Source organism: Panthera uncia, chromosome F1 (genome assembly GCF_023721935.1).
Source record: "Panthera uncia isolate 11264 chromosome F1, Puncia_PCG_1.0, whole genome shotgun sequence".
NCBI classification, from domain to species: Eukaryota; Metazoa; Chordata; class Mammalia; order Carnivora; family Felidae; genus Panthera; species Panthera uncia.
In genome coordinates, this window is record NC_064813.1 from 12,280,639 (window position 1) to 12,294,422 (window position 13,784).

General features: G+C 34.1%; 1 protein-coding gene across 4 annotated transcripts in view; it reads right to left on the reverse strand.

Annotated features, from left to right (window-relative positions):
• Window positions 1-13,784, reverse strand: part of KIFAP3 (kinesin associated protein 3) — a 353,458-nt gene that overhangs the window by 139,835 nt on the left and 199,839 nt on the right. For all 4 annotated transcript variants that reach the window (XM_049633903.1, XM_049633900.1, XM_049633902.1 and 1 more), the window contains 4 exons: window positions 7,884-8,015; window positions 4,942-5,096; window positions 2,841-2,896; window positions 1,923-2,064 (listed from right to left, as the gene is read on the reverse strand). In XM_049633903.1, the coding sequence (XP_049489860.1) occupies window positions 1,923-2,064; window positions 2,841-2,896; window positions 4,942-5,096; window positions 7,884-8,015 (485 nt within the window). The remainder of the gene's footprint in view (window positions 1-1,922; window positions 2,065-2,840; window positions 2,897-4,941; window positions 5,097-7,883; window positions 8,016-13,784) is intronic.

A 13,784-nucleotide genomic window follows, 5' to 3' on the forward strand; every position in this document is an offset into this window, starting at 1 on the left:
AATGGATATGATACCAAAAAAAAAGAGACAATAGACTGACAGAAACCATTTCCAAGTACATAAAAGAGAAAGAACATAAATGATATATATAAATTTACATACTAAATTATATATAAAAAGGATATGTACATTTATATATAAATATACGTAGTCACATACACATACACACAAATACTTAGGACAGGAATACAAAATTCACAGGGTGGACATTCCAAAAGTCTAGTGATAGATAGCAAATTCATTAGAAATCAGGCAAATGCAACTTAAAACAAAGAGAGCTTGTTTATTACCATAATACAATGGCAAAAATTTTAAAGTTTGATGGCTTTCATGTTCTGTTGATCTGGGGATACAGCAGCACAACCATTTTGGAAGGCAGTTTGGCAATACCCTTTAAAACATTATCATCTGTATTTATGTATGACCTTTGTTTCTGTCCACATACCCTAAAGAACCCCATACTGTGTATATAGAAGATATGTACAAAGATGTTCACTGAAGCAATATTCCCTACTGAAAAATCTGGAAACAATCTAATGACTACTCAACAGAGGAATGGCTAAAACTTATAGAAAGCTTCATAAAAACAACAATCATAGTTAAAAAATTAATTACATTATAATGTATCTATATGCATGTAATCTCAAAATATTACTGTATGGAGAAAAAATTACCAAGAAATAAGAATGATATTATTAATATAAAAATTCTTACAAAATAATACTCTATATTTTAATATAGGAAAAAATCCTATACATATATATATGTAAAAGTATGAAAAAGATCTAGAAGAATGAATGTACTCCAAACTCAGATAATAATGATCAAATTACTAATATTCTAATTCTTTATAAAGAATATACTAATATATGAGTTGTATAATTTTGAAAATACTTAAAATGTACACATTTTCTACTTGGAATATTGGTAATGTTCTAGGACTTTCTGGACAGTTCTTTTGTATATATTTTCCAAGTTATCAAGTACTGGTGTGTACTGTGCAGCCTACATAAAAGGAGTATGACGACAAACAAAAAGGTACTCTTCCTCATGTGATAGAAATCAGATAATAATGACATCTTCTATATTTTAATTTTGGCAAAAGTAAAGTCAGAAAACCACACATTTAAAATAATTCTAGGGGTGCCTGGCTGGCTCAGTTGGTTAAGCATCTGACTCCTGGTTTCTGCTCAGGTAATGATCCCATGGTTCGTGAGATTGAGCCCTGCATTGAGCTCTGTACTGTCAGTGCAGAGCCTGCTTGGGATTCTCTCTCCTTCTCTCTCTGCCCCTACCCTCCTCGCACTCACTCTCTCAAAATTAATAAATAAACTTTATCTCTGTCTGTCCCTCCCTTGCTTGCATTCGCACTTGCTCTTTCAAAACAAATAAACTTAAAATAAAATAAAATAAAATAAAATAATTCTATAGGGGTAATACTGAGAAAAAAGGTTTTAAGAGCATTATCTCTTTTTTTTTTTAATTACCTAGCACATCTAATGAAAGGAGAGGATCAAAATTTAATCTAAATGAAGGTACAGAGATTAATATATTTTTTGCTGTGCTACTGAAAAAAAACTAATATTGGAACCCTAATTTAGTAAAAGTATATACGTATGTGTGCAAATGACAAAGTTGATATTGTATCCTAACTGAAAGAATAAAAATCTTCCAGAATAGAAGACACAGTACCATTAGTGCTTTATATTTGTTGTTTAAATTAAATGAATTTTTCAGATAATATTTAATGTTATGCTCTCAAAAATTAAATAATTTTCAAAAGAAAGATGGTAATAAAGGTCTAGGAAATAAATGCATTCCTAAGTTCGGTAAAATTTTAGCTTTGTCCTCTATTATAATAAGTTTCAGAAACATATTATACAACAATTTTTCTATTTTTAATATTTATAGATATAAATCACCATTCAACAGTAGTTCTTCCAAATTATCAGGATTTCGAGCAAGTTGCAAGATCAAAGCAGAACCCCGAACTTTATCAGGAATATCTTCATATAGTAACTCAATGTATTCATCCATGTCATTGATGTTAGCCACTTCATCAATCTGAAAGAAAGGAAGAGGAAGTCCTCTTAAAGAACAATGATGTCCCTCAAAGCTACTGCCAAGGAATGATACTGTGTGGTCAACATATTGCCCTTTTAATGACAGACAAGTTTTCAAAGGACTCATAGTAGCCAGGAGGAAATTAGACCTTTGGGTGTTAGGACTCCAATACAAAAGTAGTTACAAACCACATGAAAATAGGATGTACATAAACACTAAACTTGGGTCTATTAATATAAAGCATCCTAAATGTAATGCAAAATAATTTGTGTCTACTATAATAGGTTAAACAGTATTTCAAAACACACTGGATATGTTTAAATATAAGAATATTTAGGGGCGCCTGGGTGGCTCAGTCGGTTGAGCGTCCGACTTCAGCTCAGGTCACGATCTCGCGGTCCGTGAGTTCGAGCCCCGCGTCAGGCTCTGGGCTGATGGCTCAGAGCCTGGAACCTGCTTCCGATTCTGTGTCTCCCTCTCTCTCTGCCCCTCCCCCGTTCATGCTCTGTCTCTCTCTGTCTCAAAAATAAATAAATGTTAAAAAAAAAAAAAAAAGAATATTTAAAACATTTCAAAACTTATCAAAATAAATTATATCTGAAAAATATGCCACTAACTTTTGACTATATAAAACACTCACTATCTACCTTTTCTAGGTGCTTCTAAGTTCAATAAACTTTCCACATCTACTTAATGTTAGTACATGAATCATTGATGGGAAAAGGCAACAACCTTACAATCAATCAGTTCTCTATTAGATCAGAATTAGGTCTTACCTCCATTCCTTCAAAAGGAGGTGGATCTTTAGGCTTGCTCGATTTTTCTTTTTTTTCTGTAAAAAGATTTTTTATTTTTAAATGAGAAGAACTAGGTGTTTAGAGTTTCTGGGTAATTTTTATATTCAGTAGCTGAGTTTATAGCTAACCTGGGGATCTTACAACTGACTAGTTTATGAAATAGTCTTTTTCCAATAAATAAAAAATTTTTTAAATGTTCATCTATAATCTGTTATAATGAGATATCAAGGAGAGTATATATGAATAAAATCTAGAAATAATCCCAAAGTTATGTTATGCAGCAATTTTAATTCCTCCTAGGTTAACTTTTTGGGAGGTAAATAGCCAGACTTGCCAACAAGAAGCAAAAGAGTCCCCTCCTGATTCACATTTAAGGTGGGAATAGGGAAACCAATAAAGCAAAGATACATTAATGAGTTGAATATTAGAAAAAACAAAATGAAAAAAATCACTTACAGTAATGAATTACATAAATAAGTATTACTGTTTTGTTTCAATCACTTCTGGGGGGGCAATGTTTCTGGTTTTGAAATAGTGAATTCCAAGTAAAAAAAGTTAAAAAGAAAAATGGAAATTTTTTTAGTAAGTATGTATTTAACATGGTAACAGCATTTCTTACATCTCCAAACATTAGTATCTATATAAACAGACTGATTCAAATGGATTTATCCATGTATGTTGACATGAAAATTTCCTCATATTCATCTAATTTCTGGGGAAGAAGGTGAGATGACTGATCTACCTTGAAAACTCGCAAGGCTTTATTAAGATATTAATATAAGTGCATTTGGAATTATATTAATTAGGCATTAGGAAAGATCAATTTTCACTATATTGTACTCAAAATAAGTACATACACACCTTACAAGAGTATGGGATTTACTTTGCTCACTTTGAACTTATTTAACTTATTGAAGAAGTTCTCTCTCATCATTTACAGGGATCTTAATAGGAATAGTCTATCATGAAACATTTAATAAAAGTGTTTCTTGATAAAATTTTCCTTATAGCACTAATTATTAATAATTAATAATTATACATTGAGTGTCAGTTATGTAGCTGGATACAAGTTCAAACTGCTTATTTTTGCTTTTAAATAAATACATTCACAATCACTTAATTCATTCAGAAATATATATTGATCATATAATATATGTTAGATAATATATTCAGGATTAACTAATAAAAGTGATATTAGAAAAAAGGCATTTTATTTGCTGTGGTTGGAGAGAAAAGACTGAGTAACTCAAAAAAAGTCAAAACAAATTTTCTCTCATTTTTTTCTACTTAGTATAATCAAAACATAAGCATTTATAAAGTTTTTCAAAGGTACCATATTTTAGAACTCACCAATGATGAAAGAAAGATATGTAAACCTAATTAATACCATGAGTGGAATAACTAACCATTCAATAATCTGAGATGACTTTCCAGCAAAATGTGTTTTTATTTCGTTTCATATTTGGTTTAGATTATTTGATGATATTTTCTAAAAACAATCAATTCCTTAGCTCTAATATTTTAATGACTTGGTTCCTTATGAAGAAATTGAAGGTAGAAGAATGGCAACAATGCAGACAATAAGGAATAAAAAAGTAATATTTCCTTAAGAAAGATTCATATAACTTGTATCTTTAGGATAGTCTAAAGCATATGACATATTTTAACATTTAAATACTTAGTAATCTATTCAAATTATAAATTGTCAATAAGAAATTTAGAAAATATAAATCTGGTTGGGTTAGAGAAAATAGGTTTTTTTGCCCCAAATTCTCTCCTTTTATTATTCCAGAATATGACAGACATTTGAGTTCGTTCCTTATTTCAGCACAAATGTACACATACAAACATATACACATGCCACAGTATGAAATAGAAACAGATCATTTTTTGTGGAAGCATCTAATACAGAGCCTGGCATGGAGAAAACTAATAGGTTTATTCTTTCATTCGTTTACTTATGCACAGCACTGGCAAAACAAAATAAAACAATAACAACAAAAAACACCACCAAATATCAAAAGCACGAACTATAGAAATAGCTCTGGTTATACATTAAAAAATGAGGAATTCTACTTACCTTTTCCTGGCAATGAATCACGGCGATTCTGTAGATAGTACAATAGCTGTTCTACCTCATTTAGTTTTGAGGGATGGATAAGTTTACATTCTTCAACCACCTTCCGGGCCAGGGAAGTTATATCCGTGTTGGCATTGAGACTCTTAAGACGAATGCTGTGAGCACATCAGAAATTTTCCAACTCAGGTATTATAAAAGTAAGTGATAACTTAAACAATACTTCTTATAAATAGTTCACAAAGCACTGAAAGGTACCTGACATAGACTCTTTTAGTAAAATATAATAAAGTATTAGATACAATTAGGCTTAGAAAAATGCAAAGAAATGATTTCTTTGAACTGAACAAATGAGATAACAAAAAGAACATAAAATCTGTATCTGACTCTTCTAGGGAGGACAGCATATTCAGAAATCTTGTTTTAAAATAATCTTTCTAGGGGGCGCATGGGTGGCTCAGTTGGTTAAGCATCCGACTCTTGATTTTCTCTTAGGTCATGATCTCACGGTTGGTGTGCACTGGCAGTGCAGCACCTGGTTGGGATTCTCTCTCTCTCCCTCTCTCTGTGCCCTGCCTCACTCACTTTCTCTCTCTTTCTCAAAAGTAAACTTCAAACAAACAAATACGTGTTAAAGAACTAAGAACTAAATCTTTTGCCTGAAATGTGGATATCTGAGGTTCTAAAAGGAAAGACTGATCTGCTAGCTTTTCTTTGGAAGTCAAATTAATAAGATCTCAAGGGGTGCCTGGGTGGCTCAGTCAGTTAAGCGTCTGACTTCAGCTCAGGTCATGATCTCAACATAGTTCATGTGTTCAAGCCCCACAATGGGCTCTGTGCTGACAGCTCGGAGCCTGGAGCTTGCTTCGGATTCTGTGTCTCCCTCTCTCTCCGCCTCTCCCCTGTTGATGCTCTGTCTCTCTCTCAAAAATAAGTAAGCATTAGGGCGCCTGGGTGGCTCAGTTGGTTGAGCATTCGACTTCGGCTCAGGTCACGATCTCGCGGTCCGTGAGTTCGAGCCCCGTGTCCGGCTCTGGGCTGACAGCTTGGGAGCTTGGAGCCTGTTTCGGATTCTGTGTCTCCCTCTCTCTCTGCCCCTCCCCCATTCATACTCTGTCTCTCTCTGTCTCAAAAATAAATAAACATTAAAAAAAAATAATAAGTAAGCATTAAAAAAAATTTTTTTAATCAATAAACATAAAAAAAAAAGATCTAAAGAGATTTTCACATGCTCCCAAAATGTATAAAACTCAGGCAGTAATCACAACACATTAATGGAAGAGAGAACGTGTAAGAGGACACATAAGTACGTATATGTGCATATATGTATTTTTCTTCAATTTAGTGAATTATCCAAAGACTTAGTTCTTTTAATTTTTTTTTAATGTTTATTTATTTGAGGCAGGGGGAGGGTGTGGAGGGGTGGGCAGAGAGAGAAGGAGACACAGAATCCGAAGCAGGCTCAGGCTCCGAGCTGCCAGCACAGAGCCCCATGCGGGATTCAAACACACAAACCGCGAGATCATGACCTAAGCCAAAGTCAGACACTCAGCTGACTGAGACACCCAGGTGCCCCAAGGGCTTAGTTATTTCAATGAATTGTATGTGGAATTTAGTTTCCTAACACAAAAAAAGAAGACAGATTAGGGATCTTACTAAGATACTAGGCAGCTTTTCTTTTCAGGGTGCTATACACCAAAGTTTCTCAATTACAGCGCCATTAAAATTTGAAGCCAAACCATTCTTTGACCTTGTGCATTTTAGGATGTTTAGCAGCACCCTGGCCTCTATCCACTACATTGTCAATAGGATCCCTCCAGTTACAACCTCCAAAACTGTTTCCAGGCATTACCAAATGTTCTCTGGGGGAAAAACATCACAACCAGTTGAGAACCACTGCTATATATTTAAAATACAGTGCTTTGGGAGCGCCTGTGTGGCTCAGTCAGTTGAGTGTCCAACTTTGGCTCAGGTCATGGTCTGGCAGTCCGTGAGTGCAAGCCCCATGTCGGGCTCTGTGCTAACAGCTCAGAGCCTGGAGCCCACTTCGGATTGTGAGTCTCCCTCTGCCCCTCCTCGCTCACACTCTCTCAAAAAAAAAAAAAAAAAAAAAATTAAAAAAAAATTAAATACAGTACTTTTCAGGGTGCTGTATCACCAAAACATACTAACACTCTTTTAAACTAGTTAAAATCTTCTTACTTAGCTCCCAAATCAACTTTTTTTTTTTTTTTTTTTTTTTACGGAAGGAGAAGATTGGGAGAGAACACTAGGCCATCTCCGACCTTCTCTACTTCCACAATACTATGAAAGGAGGGCAAGACAATCACCAGCACAACTATAGAATAATGAAAAAGACCAGTTCCCAAGGGGCTCCTGAAAGTATTATAAAAGTAGGAAGGAAAGTGTAGGATGTCAAGAGATGTAATCTCAATTCACTGAGTCAGAAAATTGAGTCATTACATTACCAACATCTTTCACAGGGCTACACTTTGAAGGGATGAATTCAAAGTACATGCCCTACTTGGGAATTCTGGAACGCATACTATCTTCTACAACTCCAGGGAAAAAAGAATAATACAGAGAGGATCCCCTAAAATAGAAATTTCTTAAATTAAGCTAAAAAGTCTCATATAAACCTCTTTTATTTCTGATTTCACAAGTTGTAGTAGCTTATACTCTATTATATGCATTCACTAAATGGCATAAATTAGAAATGATATTTTTCAGCAACTTTCCACTATGCTTAGCTAAACATGATCTTCTCTGGAATAAATATACTCTGTATTTATAGTTTAATATGGTCTCTGCTTCACTAAGATGAAGTATGCCTAGAAGAAGGCCGAACCATTTGTAATCTATGCTGATTTAAATAACGTCAGATTTCTACACAGTTTACATAAAATTCACCACTTTCAAACTATGCACCAATGAAGAAAACTTACATCTTTTGGCATTCCTTTCGTTCTCCCAACATGGGATCACCCATCTCTCCAAGAATGGTAGCTTCCACTTCATACTGAACAATGAGTGCTTTTTCTGATGGATGTACATCAATATTTCCTCCTTTAACTTTCCTATAATATAAAATAAAAAAAGACATAGGTAGATTAAAAACTCACAAAATGTCCATGCTTTTTATCTAGTTTTTAGTTCTAAAGGCATGTGGGTCGGATTAACATACACATTTAGATTTACTTTTGACTTAGACCAAAAAATAACTCTTTTTCTCCAACTCTGTAAACTCTGTACTATACATATTTCTTGATCTTGCAGAAAGTACCTTAATAAATAGCTATACCTGGGAAAAAATACATTTACACAAAGAATCATGCTTATAGAAAATTTGCAAGTGAATAAAACAAGATGTTTTGGAGAGAAGAACCTCAAACAAAAATCAGTAATTCAAAAATAAAGTAGCTGCCCCCAAATTTGTATTAAAAAAAAAACCAAACAACTGCCTAACAATTAGCCCATTAACTGGCTCACAGAATGACACGAAATTATCTAAACCACAATATTTATTATCTATCACTTTACATAAATATATACACTGCAGCATTAGTACCTAATCTTCAAAACACACTCAAATTACATAACAAAAAAAACATTAAGAGGTTATGTTTTACAGTCCTGCATCTTCAAATTATAATGTCATTAGTAGTTTCCACAGAATGTTTCTATATACCTCATCCCCCAAGCTTCTAAAGTTATACAATGAATCTTTAGTTATAGTAAACCAATGACAAATTAATCACTACTTGTCACTTGGCCACATTAGAAGGTGATAAAACAAGTGATATTAGAAGAGATTAAGCAACGAGAACAAGAAAAATTTCTCACTATAGTCAAAGTTGGCTAGTAGGATATTTTAGCCTGACAAGAAGGAACAGAAATATGACAATATCTTAAATTAAAATTCCAATGATTAGATACTCAATGCTCTTTCTTTAGTTAGAAATTAATGCCCTATTATGCATATTCTCAATGTAAGTTTTAAAATGATCTTTTCATCAGAATTATTTATGAAATATGGAATCTGTACTAGGACCATGACTAAAAGTCAAGTATAGAGATAGGGTAGGAAATCAAATACAATGCTGGAGTCTAGGTAGGTCAGCAACTACACTGACAGTAAGATGTACAGAACAAAGCTTGTGAGGAATTAAAGCAGCTAGAAACCAGGCAGGCCGGTAAAAATAATTAGGAAATTAGATACACACACATATATTAAACAGGATGGCATAGACTCCAAAAGGCAGGATAAATGGGTACAAGCTGAGACTAGCAATCAAAAACTAAAGGAATCACAGGAATCAAAAGAACTAAGAAGAGTTAAAAAAAAAATGAAAGAAAGAAAAAAGAAAAAAAAAGATGTACTATAGCAATCACTACAGAAAGCATCTTAATTATAGAACAAACTAGTTCCGTGCTTCCTCTTAAGATGGAGAGCAATCCCAGTTGTGAATTTCCTATACAGAAGGGGGTAACCACTGTATCCAATTCAATGAAGACAATTATAAGGATAAAACACAAGTGCAATCCTAAGAGTAGTCCCCTACCACCACTTGCACAGCCGGTCTTCTACAGGTAAAGAAAAGCGTAATTGTCTTCTGGTCTGATATCATGCATTTCTCAAAGAAATCAAATTGATCAAAGAATCTCACCACTCCGTTCTTGTTTTTGTTTTTGTTTGCTTTTTTGTGTGCATGTGTGTTTTTAAAAAGTATGTTCATTAAGTTTTTTAATAGCTTCTTTATCACTAAAGCAAGTTATGTTTTTATAGGAAAAGTAGAACACAGAAATTGCAAAGAAAAAAATAAACTCAAAAACCTGGAAGAAACCAAGTGTTACAATTTTAGCACATATACATTCAGGTATTTTTTTAATTCATGTATAAATAATAGAGTTGCAGCTCTAGAAGTTCTTTATAGGAGAGGCTTAATTAAGGGTAGCAATTTGGTAGGGTTGAAACTACACTGAATAGCACTTTACATAAGAGTAATACAAGTTATTAATTGCTTATATAACCTGGGGGCTGATGGAAATTATGGATAAACCCCTTGCCTGTTCTCCTTGGCATTGTGGCTGAATATATAAGATATGTATATTAAAACTAATCCCTCATTATACTGTTTAGTAACACATTTAAAACTTACTATGGGTGCCTGGGTGGCTCAGTTGGTTAAGCATCTGACTCTGGATTTGGGCTCAGGTCCTGATCTCACAGTTCATAAGACTGAGCCCCACCTCAGGCTCTGCAATGACAGCGTGGAATCTGCTTGGGATTCTGTCTCTGTCTCCCTCTCTGCCCCTCCCCCAGTCTAATGCATGCATTCGCACTCTCTCTGTCAAAATAAATAAATATTAAAAAAAGAAGAAAACCTGTATGAAGAATAAAGTCACCAAGAAAAAAAGAGAGAGGACTCAAAGTCATAAACAAAAGAACAAACATTTACAACTGATCACACAGAAATACAAAGGATCACAAGAAACTTAGCAATTAATTATACACCAACAAATGTAACAACATAGAAGAAATGGGTAAAATCCTAAAAACCATACAATCTGCAAAGATCAAATCATAAAAAAACAGAAAATATGAACAGACCAATTACTAGTAAGCCACTGAATCAGTAATCAAAAATGTCCCAATAAACAAAAGTCTACACTCAACTGCTTCACTGGTTAATGCTACCAAATATTCAAAGAATTAATGACAATCATTCTCAAACTCTTCCAAAAAACAGAACAGGAGGGAATACTTACAAACTCATTTTATGAGGTCAGCATTACCATTACACCAAAACCAGACAAGAACACCAAACACAAATCCAATCAAAAAAAAAAAATTACAGGCTAATACCCAAAAGGAACACAGATGCAAAAATCTTCACAAAATACTAGCAAACCAACTCAAGTTTACATTAAAAGCATCACACATCATGATCAAGTGGGATTTATTTGAGGGATGCAAGGATGGTTCAATAAATGGAAATCAATCAATACACTACATTAACAAAATGAAGTATAAAAGTCATACGATTATCTCAACAGATGCATAAAACATTTGACAATGTTCAATATCCATTTATGATAAAAACTGCCAACAAAGTGAATATACAGGGAATGTACCACAACACAATAAAGGCCATATATAATAAATACACAGCTAACATCATACTCAACAGTGAAAAACTAAAAGCTTTTCCTCAAAGACCAGGAACAAGGCAAGGATGCCCACTCTTACCACTTCTATTCAACACAGTATTAGAAGCCCTAGCCAGAGTAATTTGTCAAGAAAAAGAAATAACAGGCATCCAAATCAGAAAGCAAGAAGTAAAACTGCCACTATTGGTGGATGACATGATATTATTATAGAGAAAACTCTAAAGACCCCACACACAAAAAAACTGGAGCTCATAAACTGAAGAAAGTTGCAGGTTAAAAAAAACCAACATTAAAAATCAGTTGCATTTCCATACACTAATAATGAACTATCTTAAGAGAAATTAAGAAAATATTCCCATTTACAATTACATCAAAAAGAATAAAATATCTAGAAATAAATTTAACCAAGGTCTTTAACCAAGACCTATACCCTGAAAACTATAAGATATTGATGAAAGAAAGTGAACACAAATAAATGAAAAGATATTCCAAGTTTATAGACTGAAAGAATTAATACCGATAAAATGTCCATATCACCCAAAGCAATCTACAAATTCAAGGCAACCCCTATCAAAACCCCAATGGCCTTTTTTCACAGAAATTGAACAAACAATCCTAAAATTTGTATGGAGCCACAAAAGACCCTGAATAGTCAAAGCAATCTTGAGAAAGAAGAACAAAGCTAGAGGACTCACATTTTCTGGTTTCAAAATATATTACAAAGTTGTAATCAAAACAGTATGGTATTTGCATAAAAAAAGACACATATATCAACAGAATACATAGCCCAGAAATAAACTGACACATATATATGGCCAATTAATTCACAACAAAGGAGCCAAGAATACACAATAGGGAAGGACAGTCTCTTCAATAAATGGCATTTAGAAAACTGGACAGCTACATGAAAAAGAATGAAACTGGACCATTATCTTACACCATATACAAAAATTAATTCAAAATGGATTAAGAGTTGAACATAAGACCTAAAACTATAAAACTCCTAGAAGAAAATAAGGACAGTAAGCTTCTCACCATAGATCTTGGCAAGTTTTTTTTGACACCAAAAGCAAAGGCAGTAAAAACAAAAATAAATAAGTGGGCCTAAGTCGAACTAAATATCTTCTTCCCAGCAAAAGAAAAAAAAAATACAACTTACTAAGTGGGAGAATATATTTGCAATAATATGTCTGAGAATGGGTTAATACCTAAAATATACAAAGACATCACAGAGCTCAATAGAAAAAAAAGAAAAAGAAAAAAAGAAAGAAAAAGGAAAAAATGCCAATCTGGTTAAAAAATCAGCAGAGGATGTGAATAGGCATTTTTTTCTAAGAAGACATACAGATGGCCAACAGGTACATGAAAAGATGCTCAATATCTCTACTCATAAATGAAATGCAAATCAAAACCACAATAAGGTATCACCTCATACCTGTTAAAATGGCTATTATCAAAAAGACAAGAAATAGACAGTGTTGGCAAGAATGTGGAGAAAAGGGAACCCTACTACACTGTTGATGGGAATGTAAATTAATGCAGCCACTATGGAAAATCGTATAGAGGTTTTTCAAAAAACTGAACACAGACCTACCATATGATCCAGCAAACCCATTTCTGAGTGTTTATCCAAAGGAACTAATTCTAAGAGATATATAGTACACACCCCCATGTTCACTGCAGTATTATTTATAACAGCCAATACAAAGAAGCAACCCAAGTGTCCATCATAAAGAAAATGTGGTGTATGTACGTGTATATGTGTAAAATCTTGCCATTTGTGACAACATGGATAGACCTTGAGAGCATTATGCTATACGAAATAAGTCAGAGAGAGACAGACAAATTCTTTATGATCTCATTTGTATGTGTAATCTAAGAACAAAACAAACCCAAACTCACAGATACACAGAACATATTGGTAGTTGCCAAAGGCAGGGGGTGGCAGCTGGGAAAACAGGTGAAGGTGGTCAAAGGCACAAATTTCCAGTGATAAAATAAATAAGTCCTGGGCACCTGGGTGACTCAGTCGGTTAAGCATCCAACTACTGATTTCAGCTCAGGTCATGATCTCATCACATCATGCTAAGCATGGAGCCTGCTTAAGATTCTCTTTCTCAGGGGCGCCTGGGTGGCTCAGTCGGTTAAGCGTACGACATCAGCTCAGGTCACGATCTCGCAGTCTGTGAGTTCGAGCCCCGCGTCGGGCTCTGGGCTGATGGCTTGGAGCCTGGAGCCTGCTTCCGATTCTGTGTCTCCCTCTCTCTCTGCCCCTCCCCCGTTCATGCTCTGTCTCTCTCTGTCTCAAAAATAAATAAACGTTAAAAAAAAAAAAAAGATTCTCTTTCTCTCCTCCTCTGCCCTTCTCCCCCATTTCTGAACTCTCTCTAAGATAAGATAAGGCCCGGGGATATAACGTACAGCATGGTGACAATAGTTAATAACAAGGTATTGTACACTTGGAAATTGCTAATAGACTAAATCTTAAAAGTTCTTATCACAAGAAAAAAACATTATTACTATGTGGTAATGGGTGTTAACTAGACTTATTGTGGTGATCATTTCACAAGTGTATTGTGATATGCACCTGAAACTAATATAATGTTATGTCTATTACAGCTCAATAAAAGATTTCAAATCAATAACTTGATTTTACGCCTTAAGGAACCAGAAAA